The sequence below is a fragment of the Hyla sarda genome, chromosome 2 (assembly GCF_029499605.1).
Source record: "Hyla sarda isolate aHylSar1 chromosome 2, aHylSar1.hap1, whole genome shotgun sequence".
Classification (NCBI taxonomy): domain Eukaryota; kingdom Metazoa; phylum Chordata; class Amphibia; order Anura; family Hylidae; genus Hyla; species Hyla sarda.
This window is the reverse complement of record NC_079190.1, coordinates 506819626-506838591: the sequence shown is the minus strand read 5'-3', so window position 1 is coordinate 506838591 and position 18966 is coordinate 506819626. Positions and strand designations below refer to the sequence as shown.

The 18966-nt window shown below is 44.5% G+C and overlaps 1 protein-coding gene across 1 annotated transcript in view; it reads right to left on the bottom strand.

Moving 5' to 3' along the window:
* Window positions 1-4350: 4350 nt before the first annotated feature.
* The window catches only part of IGSF11 (immunoglobulin superfamily member 11), a 317231-nt gene continuing 302615 nt past the window's right edge, over window positions 4351-18966 (bottom strand). Inside the window, exons 2-7 of the mRNA XM_056559906.1 lie at window positions 17606-17769; window positions 16274-16481; window positions 15979-16134; window positions 11006-11128; window positions 8474-8621; window positions 4351-5525 (exon numbers count right to left, since the gene is read on the bottom strand). Coding sequence (XP_056415881.1) covers window positions 5078-5525; window positions 8474-8621; window positions 11006-11128; window positions 15979-16134; window positions 16274-16481; window positions 17606-17769 — 1247 coding nt within the window. The 3' untranslated portion in view covers window positions 4351-5077. The remainder of the gene's footprint in view (window positions 5526-8473; window positions 8622-11005; window positions 11129-15978; window positions 16135-16273; window positions 16482-17605; window positions 17770-18966) is intronic.

Below are 18966 nucleotides of genomic sequence, written 5' to 3'. Positions count from 1 at the left end.
ATCAAAGTTCCCAATGTATGGATCCTGCTACCTTAGGTCTCTGCAAATGGGAACCTGTTCAATTCTGTTACATGTATATGTTACTAAACCTTCTAAGAAATCCCTTTGGGCTGGGTTATCCAAAAAGTTACAGTAGTGGTCATCAGTGCAAGAGCTAACATTAGATACACGGGCCAAGGAAGGGTTCCAAGTATCTACATTCCCCATTGGACCACCATCTTACGTTACAAAGACGAAGAACCCACCAACCCGATTTGTCTCCTACACGATAGCATGATTGGGAAAATCCATTTCTTGGATCCAACCGGATCTGCCAAAGCAACGGCAAAACGATTTACCCAAAGGGGGAGGGGAGCCTGCTAACAGATCCACCAATCGTTGGGACTCGAAATGCATCCGGAGAATTTTGGTAAACCCTAATTCTACATTCATTCTTTCCCTACCGAGCCAAAAATTCCACAATTCCACCCTGACCCAACTTAGTTACCTTCAGTGATACAAAGTATTGAAGTTTCCAATCATTTCATGTTTATGCATTCGAAAAAATCTGGACATTCTATTTTTATTTATTTTCTTTTTATACTTTTTTTTTGCATATATATATATATATATATATATATATATATATATATATACACTTTTTTTTTTACCAACATCACTGAAGAAACAGGAGACTTCATGCGGCAGGCCGGGCATCTCAAAAGTATTATGCAAGATGCAGGAAACTTGATTTTTTATCTTTTTTACTATTTTAGGTTTGTTTTTGTTTTTTATCTGCCACAGCAAATGTAAACATAGCAGGACGAGATTCATTTCCGCAGACCCAATGAACAATCAGAGAGTCATTCGGCATAGCCCATCCACTAACCCCCCCCCCCCTCCCCCTACCCATGTTTAGTAGGTGCCCAGCACCCAAGAGGAAAGGGAACCTTTCGAGTCCATTGATGCCAATTCTTAGTGGTAAAAGACCTATGAGTAAGTGCAACCTCTGATTATTGTATTAGTCAAACCAAATAATCTACCCCAGCCCCCCCCCCCCCTCTCCCGTAGAAATAGTGGTATCCATACGTTTTATAGATTACTACCATGCAAGCCATACATACCCACGTTTAGTGTGCTGCCAAGCATTCCACCCCTTTTGGTGGCTGACATGTCAAATGCCGCAAAGCTTTGCTGTAAATATTGATTTTTATTTTTTTTTGTATTCAAGTCATTAAGAAGTATATGCACCCCTGGTAATATTAGAACTAGTATTAGAGACATTCTTCTGCGGCCAAAATGCATATCATTTTTTTTTTTTTTAGAGGACGTATGGAAAAAGTCGAAATGTATGCATGGATTATTTTTTTAAGATATATATATAATTTTTTTTCTATTTCCAAAATATTAAACAAACCATCCACCTCCCCCCCCCCCCCCCCATCCCAAATATCTTGGAAAAAATTAGTCAAGGGATTTTTCAGGGTATAGGCAGCACCTGTCTGGAACCCATTACCGTGCCGGGGAGTTAATGCTCTACTATAGGGGTCGGCAACCTGTGGCTGTCGAGGTGTTGTATAACTATTATTCCCAGCATGCTCGGCATAGTGGTTTTACAACGGTTTGATAGACCCAGGTTGGAGACCATTGCTCTAATATAAGAATGCAGCAATTGGTTAATTGACATCATATTCGGAAGGGGGAACAAAACAGTGGATAAGACATTCATCTAACTATTGGGTGAAATTATAAGAGGGATTCAAGAGGGGATCATCTGAATTTCTATAGATCTTTATGTAAATCTTTTTGCAAAAAAAATACACTCGTTGGAATCCTACACCTAGTCTGCTCCGCTCATGTAGTGTATGGGATTGGTATACATTGAAGGTTAAAGGGGTACTCCACTGGAAAACATTTTTTTTTGTAATTTTTTTAAATCAACTGGTGCCAGAAAGTTGAACAGATTTGTAAATCACTTCTATTTCAAAATCTTAATCCTTCCACTATCTATCAGCTGCTATATACTTTTCTTTTTGAATTTCCTTTCTCTCTGACCACAGTGCTCTCTGCTGACACCTCTGTCCATGTCAGGAACTGTCCAGAGTAGAAGCAGATCCACATAGCAAAACCGCTCCTGCTCTGGACAGTTCCTGACACGAACAGCACAGTGGTCAGACAGAAAGGAAATTCAAAAATAAAAGAACTTCCTCTGTAGTATACAGCAGCTGATAAGTACTGGAAGGATTAAGATTTTTTTTTAATAGAAGTAATTCACAAATCTGTTTAACTTTTCTGGCACCAGTTGATTTAAAAGAAAATGTTTTCCAGTGGAGTATCCCTTTAAGGAGGACCCGTCACCAGGATGGTTGCCTTTATTATGATGCCCTCAATGAGTGGGCACAAATGGGCCCGAAAAACCTTAAAGGGCTACCCCGCCCCTAGACATCTTATCCCCTATTCAAAGGATAGGGGATAAGATGTCTGATCTCGGGGGTCCCGCCGCTGGGGACCCCCCCCCCCCACTATCTCGGGTGCGGTAACCCAGACATCTGGTGCACAGAGCGAAGTTCGCTTCGTGCCGAATGACTGGCGAAGTGGGGCGGAGGCTCGTGATGTCACGGCCACGCCCGTGATGTCACAGCCATGCCCTCTCAATGCAAGTCTATGGGAGGGGGCATGACGGACATCACGCCCCCTCCCATAGACTTGCATTGAGGAGGCATGGCTGTGACATAAAGAGCGGGGCGTGGCCGTGACGTCACAAGCCTCCGCCCTACTTACGTCACGCCAGACATCTAGTGCACAGAGCGAAGTTCCATTCGTGCCGAATGACTGGCGAATTGTGGCGGAGGCTCGTGATGTCACGGCCACGCCCGCGATGTCACAGCCATGCCCCCTCAATGTAAGTCTAAGGGAGGGGGCGTGACGGACGTCACGCCCCCTCCCATAGACTTGCATTGAGGGGGCATGGCCATGACATCACAAGAGGGACGTGGCCATGACGTCACGAGCCTCCGGCGCTGCACCCGAAGCTGTAAAGCAATGCCGTTTGCAGCAGGGAGATAGCAGGGGTCCCCAGCGGCGGGACCATCGCGATCAGACATCTTATCCCCTATCCTTTGGATAAGATGTCTAAGGGCGGAGTCCACCTTTAACTGGGGGCCATTTGGTGGGCTCAAGCATATCCACTTAGCACAACTGTAGGTACCGGTCCTGGTGACGAATTCCCAATACTAAAACTAGCCATAGACAATACATTTTTCATGGAGGATCTCAATGTCTAAGGAGATTGTCCAAAGATTGGATGAAGATCCATTAGGTTGGGATTCAACCTACTGGACCCTTCATCTCCCCCAGAAAGTAAAGATCCCCCATGGAAATGGCATGCATGTTTGGCATGGTCTGGGCATGTTTATGGCCAGCATAAGATAAACATGATCAAGGAGTTTATGAAAATAAAGAATAGTCTAAAAATAGTCATGATTTTGGTTTTGACATAAAAAAGAAAGAAAAATATGTAAATCTTATATATAGTTATACAGAGAGAGGTATAGAACATTTGTAACCTGTGAATAAAGTTTCTCGAACATCATAAAGTTTGGCTCTTGCGTACATAATACGGTAACTCTGCAGACATCTATTTTCAGGCACATTAAACACTGGAGATCCAGTATTTCAGTCAAGAGTCCAATTGGGGTAAACTTCGAAAAGTGTTTTCGCCCCTTTTTCGGTTGCCAAATTTGCAGCATAAGGAGAATCATTGGAACTGTTCCTTTTAAAGTTGTGTTCTCCCACTGAAGAATAGTGATACATAAAAGCTTCAGCCCTTCACCGGGTGAGAAGACAGGATTTCAAGGCTCGAACACTCAACGCGGAGCCTGGTTGACCCATTGGAGCTCACGTAGGACAATCACTAGAACGTGTTGCATTTGTTGGACCGAACATCTAAATTCCTTGGCATTCGGTTGTCGATGTATCTCCCGAAACTCTGCACGTGTCCAAGATCACATCACCAGGATGGAACCTTCTGTAGACCACCGTGAAAAAGAAAAAAATTCTTCCATAGATCCTATTGCATGTTCATCAAAAGTGGACAACCCACGCTTCCTGAGAAATGGTGGAACTAAAGGTTCATTCATGGTCCCAGCAGGAGCTCGAAGACCATGGCAGGACATCTAGTTCTACAACTGCTTAAGAAATATCTGCAAACCAAGTCCAGTCAAAAACAAATATTAAAAAAGAAATGAGTATATTTTTTGGGGAAAAAATAGGTGATACATTTGCCAAACACAATACAATTGCCTAGGAACCGGACTTCGATACTGTGATGACTACAGAGCCCCTAAAAAAATCAAATATTATTACAAAAAAAAAAATATTTTTATACACAATAACTTCTGTAAAAGAATTCAAAAAAACAGGTTCGGTGCCCATCATCTCGAAATATGACTGAATAGTTGAAGGAAAAATCTAGGTTCTAAGAATCTGTTAGCGGAACTGATGCAGTTTGCAAGATCTTCTTTATACGATGAAGTCCTTCGTCTTATTCAGTGGTGGTGGTGGTCTGGAGGGACCTTAGAATGTATAGACCTCTTGGATGTTCTTCCATGGAGATGGGTACCAAAAGATGAATAAAGTGCTGGAGTGATGCGGGAATGGGATACTTATTCTTTAGCTGGTGATTTATAGGGTGGTAGAGATGAGGGGGGGGAGGGATAGGGGGCTCCTTAGCACCATCTTCAATGAGCAAGATTAACTAGTTGGATTCCAAGCAAGGTGGAAGTTACAAAAATAAAGCCTTTAATGGGGCTTAAGGTGAGTAAGAGGAGCTGAACAAGAGTACGGGAGGCACATTTGTTATTCTGTGTTGGAAGCCCCGGGGCTGTGCTTGGCACTATAAGGAGGAGTTCTAGTCTCGGGTAAACCGTCCACACTTTTTCAACCTTGTCTCAGGTTGTGTCTTCTCTCACAAGGACCGGCCTCTTCCAGTCGTAGATTGCCCGGATGGAAGGAAGGAACAGAGAAGCACACGTGACGTTCTTTCACCCCCACAAGCTAACGCAACTCTTCTTTGCCCCAAGATGACTTTACGCTCTTCCTATACTAGTGAGCCCGCTCTACTCTGAGCCGGTATCATGACCGGCACGGCGCCTATCCTCTCCAACGTGGCCTGGCTAACAGCATAAGACCTAGTTTGAGACGGCTTTGCTTTTCTGCCAACCGTGCCGTTGCTTCTACCTCCAGTCTTTGGAGAAGGGGCTGTGTTGGCTGTCACCACCAATGTCTTTGGAGGACCGGAAGGCTGTCCACCATTAGCATAAGTCGGTCTTGGGTGACCCGTGACCGAACGGGCGGAGGGTTGGCGGCAGCCATTGCAGTTGTAATGAACGTATGAACCGGTGTTGAAATTGGACTTGGAGCTATTCCAGTAGTGACCATTGAAGGTGTTTGTGTTGGTGGACGTCAATGTATCGTGCTCAGAGGAGGAGGCATCAGGGTGAAAGACTTTGGTAGACAATGAGCACTTCGGAGGAAGATCATCCTCTCTAGAAAGATGAAGAAAATAAGACAAGATTAATGGATATGAATTCCCTCTGTCCTCACTATAAATCATCTGCAACTTGACAACATGTAGGTGCAATGACCATGTATACAATTACTATTAGAGAATCAAGTACTCGGCACTGGAGGGATGACCATTCTGCATCAAAACGTTGTCTGGAATACTGAAGTGCGCTTGAGACACAGATTCAAAAATTACATATGTAGAGAAAAACTTCAGCACAGCATTCCCCCTTTAGTTGCCAACGAAGAGTAGTTTATTCAAAAGCACACATCAGTACAGTGGATCAGGGGGAGAAGAGGAAAGGGAGCTCACTTGAGCCCGTGCAGCAACGGTGTGGTTTCGCGGGTAAAATCGCTTGGTTACTACAAGAGAAAAAAGAGAGCTCATCTAAGCCCGTGCAGCGACGGTGCCATTTCGCAGGTAAAACCACTTGGTCTTGCCAAGAGGAAAGCTAGCTCACTTGAGCCCATGCCGCGAAGGTGTCATTTCGCAGATAAAACCTATGGGTCGTGCCAAAAGGAAAGCAAGCTCACCTGAGCATGTGCAGCTACAGTGCCGTATCGCGGGTAACAACGCTTGGTCACTCCAAGAGAAAAGTGAGCTCACTTGAGCCCGTGCAGCGATGGTGCAGTTTCACGGGTAAAACTACTTGGTCATGCCAAAAGGAAAGCGAGCTCGCTTGAGCCCGTTCAGCGACGGTGCCGTTTTTCAGGTAAAACCCCTTGGTCATGCCAAGAGGAAAGTGAGCTCACTTGAGCCTGTGCAGCGATGGTGCGGTTTTGTAGGTAAAACCGCTTGGTCACGCTAAGAGGAAAGCGAGCTCGCTTGAGCCCGTGCAGTGACGGTGCCATTTTTCAGGTAAAACCGATTGGTCGCGCCAAAAGGAAAGCGAGCTCACTTGAGCCCGTGCAGCGATGGTGCCGTTTCGTAGGTAAAACCGCTTGGTCACGCCAAGAGGAAAGTGAGCTCACTTAACCCCTTAAGGACTCAGGATTTTTCCGTTTTTGCACTTTCGTTTTTTCCTCCTTACCTTTTAAAAATCATAACCCTTTAAATTTTCCACCTAAAAATCCATATTATGGCTTATTTTTTGCGTCACCAATTCTACTTTGCAGTGACATTAGTCATTTTACCCAAAAATGCACGGCGAAACGAAAAAAAAAAATCATTGTGCGACAAAATGGAAAAAAAAACGCCATTTTGTAACTTTTGGGGGCTTCCGTTTCTACGCAGTGCATATTTCGGTAAAAATTACACCTTATCATTATTCTGTAGGTCCATACAGTTAAAATGATACCCTACTTATATAGGTTTGATTTTGTCGCACTTCTGGAAAAAATCATAACTACATGCAGGAAAATTTATACGTTTAAAAATGTCATCTTCTGACCCCTATAACTTTTTTATTTTTCCACGTACAGGGCGGTATGAGGACTCATTTTTTGCGACGTGATCTGAAGTTTTTATGGGTAGGATTTTTGTTTTGATCGGACTTTTTGATCACTTTTTATTCATTTTTTTAATGGTATAAAAAGTGACCAAAAGACGCTTTTTTGGACTTTGGAATTTTTTTGCGCGTACGCCATTGACCGTACGGCTTAATTAATTATATATTTTTATAGTTCGGACATTTACGCACGCGGCGATACCACATATGTTTATTTTTTTTTTTTACACTGTTTTATTTTTTTTTATGGGAAAAGGGGGGTGATTCAAACTTTTATTTGGGAAGGGGTTAAATGACCTTTATTAACACTTTTTTTTTCACATTTTTTTGCAGTGTTATAGGTCCCATAGGGACCTATAACACTGCACACACTGATCTCTTATACTGATCATTGTTATCCCATAGGGACCTATAACACTGCACACACTGATCTCTTATACTGATCATTGTTATCCCATAGGGACCTATAACACTGCACACACTGATCTCCTATGCTGATCACTGGCGTGTATTAACACGCCTGTGATCAGTGTTATCGGCGCTTGACTGCTCCTGCCTGGATCTCAGGCACGGAGCAGTCATTTGTCGATCGGACACCGGGGAGGCAGGTAAGGGCCCTCCCGGTGTCCGATCAGCTGTTCGGGACGCCGCGATTTCATCGCGGCGGTCCCGAACAGCCCGACTGAGCACCCGGGTCACTTTCAGTTTCACTTTAGAAGCGGCGGTCAGCTTTGACCGCCGCTTCTAAAGGGTTAAAACAGCACATCGCCGCGATCGGCGATGTGTGGTATTAGCCGCGGGTCCCGGCCGTTGATGAGCGCCGGGACCGCCGCGATATGATGCGGGATCGCGGCGCGATCCCGCTTCATATCACGGGAGCCGGCGCAGGACGTAAATATACGTCCTGCGTCGTTAAGGGGTTAAGCCCGTGCAGCGATGGTGCCGTTTCGTAGGTAAAACCGCTTGGTCACGCCATGAGGAAAGTCTCTCCCTTTCTCTGAACCGCTTGGTCATGCCAAAAAGAAAGCAAGCTCACTTGAGCCCATGCAGCGACGGTGCCGTTTCGCGGGTAAAACCGCTTGGACCAAGCGATTTTACCCGTGAAACGGCACCGTCGCTGCACGGGCTCAAGTGAGCTTGCTCTCCTCTTCTCCCCCACGATCCACCGTACTCATGTGTGCTTATAAATAAACTAAACTTCATTGGCAACTAAAGGGCGAGTGCTGTAACGAAGTCCTTCTCTACATATATCATGTATACAATGCCGCATCTGCAATGTGTGATTGGTAAGTGGAACAAATCCTATAAGCAACGCTGGCTTTGAACACAATGCAAAAGTCCCATAGGCTAAATGCCCCAAGGACTTGCCAAAACAATGGTGTCGACTCAACGTTAGGACCAAGCTGACTATGCAAGAAGACAAATAGGACCGTAATTGTATGGTAACAAAGACAATCCAATGCTGTTCCCATCCGTCATACCTTATCTCATTTGGGATTTCGTCTTCCTCTTCCTTGTGCTTGTTCCTCCAGTAGAACAACCCAATAACCACCACGGTTATACAGATGACCAACACTAACACTCCCCCCGCAATGGCTCCGGCTATAAGACCCATGCTCTGGTGCGGCGCTGAGAATAGAAGAAGGAGTATCGTTAACACTGTGATGTCCAAGGGTCTACTGTTTATAGGATACCAATAGGTGCAAATTGGAGAGGCTCTTATCACACTGATCACCAAATAGACCTGAGACGCCCAGCTGACACCTATACCCACGCTGTCTGAGAAAAATGCAGATTATGCAGAATCTGGGGCTCAAGGTCTCGGATATTCAGGAAAATATTTTATTTTGGTAATAATGGTAATCCATTTTTTGACAGGGGTCCCTGCTCCTGTACTTACTAAACAGCAAGGATTACATTATGTAAGTCACCCGACCCAGCCAACGTGAAAACATTGCTGCTTTCTATGGGCAGCTCGAAACATATGGTACATGCCTCGCTGCTTAGTGTAAAAGAGCAGGGACTCCTGTCTTTTACAGGTGTCCCTGCTTCTGTACATACTGAGGAGCAAGGAAAACATAATGTGGGCCACTATTCAGTGAACATTTACGTAGCTAAGTGCAGAGCAAATGTGATTACAATTAGAAACACATGGCGCATGCCTCACTGCAAAGTGTACAGGAGCAGGGACTCCAGTCTTTTACAGGGGTCCCTGCTCTTTTACTTACTGAGCTGCAAGGCATACATTGTATGAGCCACTACCTAGTGAACATACGCTAAACCAAATGCAGAGCACCCAACCGATGTGAGAACAGTTCGAAACATATGGCGCATGCCTCGCTGCTCAGTTTATAGGAGCAGGGACTCCAGTCTTTCACAGGTGCCCCTGCTCCTGTGCTAATTTCTTTCTTTTATTTTTTTTTATTATAAAATTCTGAATTTAAATTGAAAAAATTCTCTTTCATGTTTCAATCTCTTTCCATTTACTTTTAAGGAATTTACGGACATCTTGTTGGAACAACCCCTCTTTTACTTACTTTCTTAACCCTATTGCTTTAGGTTTTTCCATCACAGACAAAATGACTGTACCACTGGCCCACCAGGATTAATATTTACCAACCAGACACCAGATTCATCATAACTACTATAACACAACAAATAGTAATCCTTAACCCACTAACCGCCAGGGGTATTGTCATGCATCCACTTAATACTGTTACTAGACCACCAGGGAAAAAAAATATTTAACCCTTCAGAACTGACTCTTATTAAACTAATAGACCACAAGGAATATCGCTGACCCACCAGATGTGCGGTCAAAATTGTTAACAAAGCAACGTGCTAGATCAGGGATATTAACAACTAACCACTAGACCAGCAGGGATACTATGAACACTAGGTCATCACATCTATGGATTCTTAGTCCAGAAGACCACACAGTATTGTACTTATCCAATAGCGCACAAGGGATATTGTTATTACAAGCCCACCAGACCATCAGGGATATTATTTATTAACCACTAGACTACCCGGGACATGTTCTATCCATGGTCACTTTAAAGGGGTACTCTGGTGGCAAACTTTTTTTTTTTTTTTTTAATCAACTGGCTCCAGAAAGATAAAAAGATCTGTAAATTTCTTCTATTAAAAAATCTTAAAGGGGTAGTCCAGTGGTGAAAAACGTATCCCCTATCCTAAGGATAGGGGATAAGTTTGAGATTGCGGGGGGTCCGACCACTGGGGCCCCCTACGATCTCTCTGTATGGGGGTCAGGCTCTCCGTCCAGATAGCGGGTGTCGACCTCTGCACGAAGCGGCGGCCGACACGCCCCCTCAATACATCTCAATGGCAGAGACGGAGATTGCCGAAGGCAGCGCTTCAGCTCTGCCATAGAGTTGTATTGAGGGGGCATTTCGGCCGCCGCTTTGTGCGGAGGTCGACACGCCCCCTTCCCGCGGGCTGTCGGGCTCCGCACAGGAGATCGCAGGGGGCCCCAGCGGTCGGACCCCCCGCGATCTCAAACTTATCCCCTATCCTTAGGATAGGGGATAAGTTGTTCACCACTGGGTTCACCACTGGACTACTCCTTTAATCCTTCCAGTACTTATTAGATGCAGAATACTACAGAGGAAATTCTTTTCTTTTTGGAACACAGAGCTCTCTGCTGACATCACGAGCACAGTGCTCTCTGCTGACATCTCTGACCATTTTAAGAACTGTCCAGAGAAGGAGAAAATCCCCACAGCAAACATATGCTGCTCTGGACAGTTACTAAAATGGACAGAGTTGTCAGCAGAGAGCACTGTGGTCGTGATGTCAGCTTTGTGTTCCTCTGTAGTATTCAGTGGCTAATAAGTACTGGAAGGATTAAGATTTTTTAATAGAAGAAATTTACAAATCTGTTTAACTTTCTGGCACCAGTTGATTTAAAAAAATATATATAAAAATTAAATTTCCACCGGAGTACCCCTTTAAGGCAGGGTCACATGCCGATTGAAAAAAAGAGAACTTACGAGCAACTACTTGCAGGTCTAGAAGGCAGGTTCGGGCGCCCATGAGATTGGATGATACACACTGATATCGCCCTGAGGATGCAGTGCTTATGTTCTTCAGTAAGATGGTACCTTGGAACTGGTCTGAAAGGGAAAGGAGTTTCAAAATGATCATTCAGGCAAAATCGGGCAGCGCACAAAGGGTTAACGCATGAGGTCAATAGTTAACCCAGTGTTTCCAAACCAGTGTGCCTCCAGCTATTGCATAACCACAACTCCCAGCATGCCCGGATAGCCGAAGCATACTGGAAGTTGTTGTTTTGCAACAGCTGGAGGCACACTAGTTGGGAAACACCGGGCTATATGTTCTGGTTTGTTACAGTGTGTCACCCCAGTATTAAGGAGATTACATGAGGAGGAGGTTTGTTACAGTGTGTCACCCCAGTAGTAAGAAGATTACATGAGGAGGAGGTTTGTTACAGTGTGTCACCCCAGTAGTAAGGTGATTACATGAGGAGGAGGTTTGTTACAGTGTGTCACCCCAGTAGTAAGGAGATTACATGAGGAGGAGGTTTGTTACAGCGTGTCACTCCAGTAGTAAGGTGATTACATGAGGAGGAGGTTTGTTACAGTGTGTCACCCCAGTAGTAAGGAGATTACATGAGGAGGAGGTTTGTTACAGCGTGTCACCCCAGTAGTAAGGAGATTACATGAGGAGGAGGTTTGTTACAGTGTGTCACCCCAGTAGTAAGAAGATTACATGAGGAGGAGGTTTGTTACAGTGTGTCACCCCAGTAGTAAGGAGATTACATGAGGAGGAGGTTTGTTACAGTGTGTCACCCCAGTAGTAAGGAGATTACATGAGGAGGAGGTTTGTTACAGTGTGTCACCCCAGTAGTAAGGAGATTACATGAGGAGGAGGTTTGTTACAGTGTGTCACTCCAGTAGTAAGGAGATTACATGAGGAGGAGGTTTGTTACAGTGTGTCACCCCAGAAGTAAGGAGATTACATGAGGAGGAGGTTTGTTACAGTGTGTCACCCCAGAAGTAAGGAGATTACATGAGGAGGAGGTTTGTTACAGTGTGTCACCCCAGTAGTAAGGAGATTACATGAGGAGGAGGTTTGTTACAGTGTGTCACCCCAGTAGTAAGGAGATTACATGAGGAGGAGGTTTGTTACAGTGTGTCACCCCAGTAGTAAGGAGATTACATGAGGAGGAGGTTTGTTACAGTGTGCCACCCCAGTAGTAAGGAGATTACATGAGGAGGGGGTTTGTTACAGTGTGTCACCCCAGTAGTAAGGAGATTACATCAGGAGGAGGTTTGTTACAGTGTGTCACCCCAGTAGTAAGGAGATTACATCAGGAGGAGGTATGTTACAGTGTGTCATCCCAGTAGTAAGGAGATTACATGAGGAGGAGGTTTGTTACAGTGTGTCACCCCAGTAGTAAGGAGATTACACGAGGAGGAGGTTTGTTACAGTGTGTCACCCCAGTAGTAAGGAGATTACATCAGGAGGAGGTTTGTTACAGTGTGTCACCACAGTAGTAAGGAGATTACATGAGGAGGAGGTTTGTTACAGTGTGTCACCCCAGTAGTAAGGAGATTACATGAGGAGGAGGTTTGTTACAGTGTGTCACCCCAGTAGTAAGGAGATTATATGAGGAGGAGGTTTGTTACAGTGTATCATCCCAGTAGTAAGGAGATAACATGAGGAGGAGGTTTGTTACAGTGTGTCACCCCAGTAGTAAGGAGAGTACATGAGGAGGAGGTTTGTTACAGTGTGTCACCTCAGTAGTAAGGAGATTATATGAGGAGGAGGTTTGTTACAGTGTATCATCCCAGTAGTAAGGTGATTACATGAGTAGGGGGTTTGTTACTGTGTGTCACCCCAGTAGTAAGGAGATTATATGAGGAGGAGGTTTGTTACAGTGTGTCACCCCAGTAGTAAGGAGATTATATGAGTAGGGGGTTTGTTACAGTGTGTCACCCTATTACTAAGGTTGGGCATGTCAAAGGGCAGGCAAATGGAGTCAAGGGCGGCAAAAATCCTTGCACCAGCCCTATGAGGGAGAATCTGACTACACATGGTTTATTTGTAGTCTGTTTCTATGGCGACAGTGAAGTGTGCAGAGTAGCTGAATACATTGTTGCCACTTCTTTAGAGCTCATTTGGAGCAGTGGTCTCCAAACTGTGGATCTCCAGATGTTGCAAAACTACAACTCCCAGCATGCCCGGACAGCCAACGGCTGTCCGGGCATGCTGGGAGTTGTAGTTTTGCAACATCTGCAGGTCTATACTGCGTTATAGGAAAGGTCCAGACACTGTATAATAAGAACAGGCTGGATTCTCAGCCTCCGCCATGACCATTGACTTCAATCAATGGAAATCATAAAGGCTCCCTGAATTACGAAGCGTTATTAGGCGGTATCTATCAGTATGGCGGAGACATGTAAATCATGGGGTCCGGCAGGAAATGAGTAACGACAATGTGAGTCATTACGCACCAGATCTGTGATTTATGATACGGGAAAACTCATTAATTTTATGCTTTGCAAGCGACGTCTCTGTCAGCAAATTCTAGACAAGTCGAAGGGACTGAGGGGTGACGCGGCACGGTGGATACTGAAGGGTGCACATACTTTCGCAACTATTTATATTCTTGCTCCAACGCATTTAAAAAAAACAAAAAAAATTTTTAAATGAAGCGACGGGGGTCGCACGGGGGTCTTCATAGAAAATCTCTTATCCGTTTTATGTATACAGCTCCAGTGCGGAGCTACAGCACAGCGAAGGGAAAAAAGTATTTGACCCCCTGCTGATGATCCCTCTGTAATTTTAACCGTCGGAATAAGAACGAAAAAATCCGGAAAAATAAAAAAGCATTTCCCATAAGTCATAAATAGTGATGAGCAGCAGGGGCCATATTCGAATTTGCGATATTTCGGGAATATATTGACAATTATTCGTCCTATGTTCCCGAAATTCGCATATTCGCTATGTTCATTCACTTTTTTTTTTCATGCGAAAATTCGCAAAGAATTTGCATAAAAATTTGCATGTGAAAAAAAAAAAACAAAAAAAAAACAGACCCACGTGATAGACCCCCTATTCGCATGGAAAATTCGGATAAAAATTTGCATGTGAAAAAGACAAAAAAAAAATACCCGAATATTCATCATTACGAATATATAGCACTATATTCTAAATAATCGCGAAATCGCGAAGTGCCGATATTCGCGATAAAAATTTGCATTACGAATATTGGTGCTTAACACTAGTCATAAATTGATTCACATTTTAGTCTGTGAAATAAGTATTTGATCCCCTATAAATCAGCAAGAAATTTCTGGCTCCCAGTCATCTTTTATACAGGTGACATGCTGAGATTAGGAGCACTCTCTTAAAGAGGTATTCTGTTTTTTTAATTTTTTTTTTTTTTTATTAAAGTAAGTGTAGTTCATAATATAGTGTCTGTATCTGTGTTTGGTGACTGGACTCCCAATTCTGTCTCCCAAACTGTCAGCTTCCTCCCTCCCACACATCAGCCACCCCACCCATTGCAGCACAGCTGAGCTCCCTTCCATGTTGTACTGTGGTGAAACAACAATTTCCTGTAGCCCTGTGGAGAATGATCATCCCCCACCCAGCAGTCGCTTCACTCATTGAAGCACAGACAGGCCCCCTTTCAACACCTGACTAGTGATGTAATGTCTCGGGCCGCATTGCGCCCTGGGAAAACCTGAGACAACACTCATTTTGTATGTGGTTCAAAATAAACATCGGGGCACAGATCACTTAAAGGAAAACTGTCAGCTTGCTCCCCCTGCACTAACCAGCGGTTCTGGCTGGTAGTGCGGGGGGGACGCTGATCAGTTTGATGCCTACCGTGCCCGGATCTGTATATGCTAATTAGGTGTTAACTGGCACAGGCAGGGTCACTGGCACTCTGACGTCAGCACCGCTCGTCCGTAACGCCGCCCAGCTCATCAATATTCCTCCCCTCCCTCCGCCTCTCCCTCTTCTCCCCGCTCTGTAATGAAGAGGGAGAGGCGGAGGGAGGAATATTGATGAGCTGGGCGGTGCTGCGGATGAGCTGCGCTGACGTCAGAGTGCCAGTAACCCCGCCTGTGCCAGTTAGCACCTAATTAGCATATACAGAAAATCTAAGATTTTTTGGCGCGGCAGATCCGGGCATGGTAGGCATCAAACTGATCATCTTCCCCCCGCACTACCAGCCAGTACCACTTATTAGTGCGGGGGGAGCAAGCTGACAGTTTTCCTTTAAGTGATCTTTGCCCCGATGTTTATTTTGAACCACATACAAAATGAGTGTTGTCTCAGGTTTTCCCAGGTTACAGTGCGGCCCGAGACATTACATCACTAGTCAAGTGTTGAAAGGCGGCCTGTCTGTGCTTCAATGAGTGGAGCGACTGCTGGGTGGGCGGGAAGATTATTCTCCACAGGAAATTGTTGTTTCACCACAGTACAACATGGAAGGGAGCTCAGCTGTGCTTCAATCGTTGGGGTGGCTGATGTGTGGGAGGGAGGAAAGTGACCTCCCACGGTTGTGTTGTCAGTCCACCATAACGCTGCTGCTTTCTTTTTGTGAGATGCCTAATACCTGTTGGAGTTCCTTCCCTCCAACTACAAGTCCCATGACCCCTTGAGTGATCATGGGACTTGTAGTTGGAGGGAGGGAACACCAACAGGTAATAGCCATTTCACAAAAAGAAAGCAGCAGCGTTATGGTGGACTGACAACACAACCATTTAGCCCCAAGACAAGCAAGGATCCTTCCTAAGCATGTCCATTACTGTCCGGCAGGTAAGTACTAAAGCCACCTTGTGTTGGATAAGACCTTTAACCCCATAAGGACCAGATCAATTTGAGTTTTTTGGCACTTTGGTTTTTATCCTCTTCACCTTTTAACCTGTCTAGTCTAATTTTCTGTCTCTCGACACGGAGTCGCCTTATGGGTCCACGCACTCACCTTGTGTTACTGATGCAGGAAGGAACGGATTGTTGTCAACCTTCTCCCACAGGTAGGTGGGCCTGGGGATGCCTTCCTCCGAGCTGCAGGTCAGAGTCACATCACTCCCAATATCCAGGGATCCCTGAATGTTGCAGAGGGGTTCAGAGGGAGGCACTGGACAAGAAAGAAGAAGATAAAATAAATTTGAACCCCTTGATCTTATCTGAGGGGACACAGTATAGCCAGACAGAGGGAGTAGATACCCATGTGTCCCATCCTGATGGCCCAAAATAATGGCTGTCGCGAGACTTACCTAAGACGGTAAATCCCACTACTCCGATATTGCGCAGTGCTCGATCGGGGAAGTTGTTGACCATACACTGGTAGGTCCCCGTGTCGGAGAGCTGGGTGTTGTTGATGTAGATTGAAGCATTGGTGCTCGGCATGGTTTGCATAAAACCCACTCGTCCTTGGAAATTGGCCGCCGTGGTGAAAACCTGCCCCCCCTGATATATAATGATCTGAAGAAAAAAAGAGAGAGAATATTTCAATTAATATATAGGAGGCAGCAGATCTGTCCTAGGGGCAGAGGGACGCCCCTCAATGCAAGTCTATGGGAGGGGGCGTGGCGTCCGTGTGGAAACTCACCAAAGATTTCCACTCCAGCCCCGCAGGACTCCTGCTACTGGGAACGGTTATCCTGTTGTGGAAAAAGTGCAGGAACTCCATTCCCATGTGTTCCTGCAGGACTAAGGTTTCTTTCACACTGCTGTTGCGACACGGCAGTGCGATGTCCGTCGAGAAACCCCGGGAGAATAGCAGGAGAAAAAATACATCATGTGATGTCTTTTTCTCCCGCTACTCCCGTCAAAAACAACGGCGCCCGATGGACCCCAATATAGTAAATAGAAGCCGTCAGGAGCCGTTGTTGTCCCTGTTGTGCCCCGTCAGGATTAACGGCTGTTAAAGGCAAAAAAAAAAAAACGTGGGCACAAAGATAGTGTGAAAGGGGCCTTAAAGGGGTTATCCATAAAGGGGTTATCCAGGAATTAAAAAAACTGAGCTAATTTCTTTCAAAGACAGCTCCCCGTCTGTCTCCAGGTTGGATGTGGTTCTGCAGCTCAGTTCCATTGAAGTGAATGGAGCCAAGTTGTAAGACTACACCCAACCTGGAAACAGACAGGGAGTGGTCTTTGAAAGAAATTATCTCTGTTTTTCGATTCCTGGATGTGTTCATACATTGTGTTTTTGACTTAAAATAAAAGGTAAATTAAATGTAACTAAACGATTAGCTCTATATTCAAAGGGCAACAGCTTTAACAGTGACTGCAGTATAAAGTATGGTGTAACTAAAAAAAGGAGTAACCATGACAATAAAACGTTTTGGCAACATTTAATAACTTTTATGTAATGTTAAAAAAGTAGGTGTGCTTTAAAGGGGTTATCCAGGAATCGGATAAAAGAGCTAATTTATTTAAAAAACCACTCCCTGTCTGTCCCCCGGTTGGGTGTAGTCTTACAACTTGGCTCCATTCATTTCAATGGAACTGAGCTGCAGAACCCCATCCAACCTGGAGACAGACAGGGAGCGGTTTGTGAAAGAAAAAAAAGCTCTGTTTTTCGATGAAGTTAACCCTTACTCTACCTGTTCAGGTTGGTTGGCATTAGACAGAGGGGTCACAGTCCAGATGATGTTGAGGTTGGTGAGCGCTGCACTTGTGGTGAATGTGCAAAAGAGTGCCGCAGACTGGCCGCGGGCCACCTGTATGCTATCCTTGTCCATCATCACCTGCAGGGCGGTCACGAAACCTGCGCAAAACAAGAATCCATTACTGGGACGCCCGTCCGGTTCACCTTGTAAACACACAAAAATGCTTACGGCAAGCGGAGGTCTCTTCACATTACACAGCGGTCTATTACCCGCATCGAATTATGTAGACGACAGCATATTGAATATCGCACGCTCACGTTTGTCCTTTTGTTCTGGTCTCGGTTAAAAGGGAATGATGCTATAATATTTCATGCAAAAAACAAAAGTAGTATATATATATATATATATATATATATATATATATATATATATATACAAAAAATATCTATAATATATAGATAGATAGATAGGAGCTATAGGACGTTTAGGTAGAAAACAAAGAATGAACAAAGCGAATTGTGGTGTGTTATATAATGTGGCCACAGTGAGGCGCTGTTTCACTGGAATGTATGACATCCGTTGGGTTAATAGTGAATTTAAGTGGTTTATATTGATAATGGAGAATTAAAAAAAAAATAAAAAAAAGATGCTGGATTTTAACTCAGGACCCCTGTGGTTCAAGATGTGAGTTTGAACCCTGGCACTGACCATAATAACCAAATAACATAAATAAATAAATGATTGAATAAATTAATTAATTAATTTATTTATTTATTTAATAAACTAATTAATTAATTAAAATAATAAATACAATGAAAAAAAAATAAATAAATTTAAAGTGATGGGTGTTGCAGTTTTGCAACAGCTGGAGGTCCCCACTTTGGAGAACACTGATATAGACTATATGTCATAGTATGCACCTATCCAACAAGCCGAATTACTGTGTGAAGATGTCAAGTGGTGTCACAAAATGGGACCATAGAGCCCAATGTCAAGTGTCGACTGCAAAGCCTTCACTACTGAAGTAATAAAACATCCACTCTGGAGGGATCAAGCCCCTATTTGCCAAATGCAGTGATCCCCCAACCTGTGGCACTCCAGCTGTTGCTAAACTACAACTCCCACCATGACAGTGGCACAAGATTCATGATGTAACCCCCTGAGATTATTATGTTACCGTGCAATTACACAAAGCGTCCAGTAGATGGAACAAGCAAATGAACTGAGCAGTAACCAAAGCTGGGGAAGGAGAAGTTTTGTGGACATGTGCTTGTGGCCATATTGGATTTTTCAGTTACAGCAGGGCAAGAGGGGCAGTATGTGAGGGGCCTTGGTTCAAAGAGTTCATGAAGCAG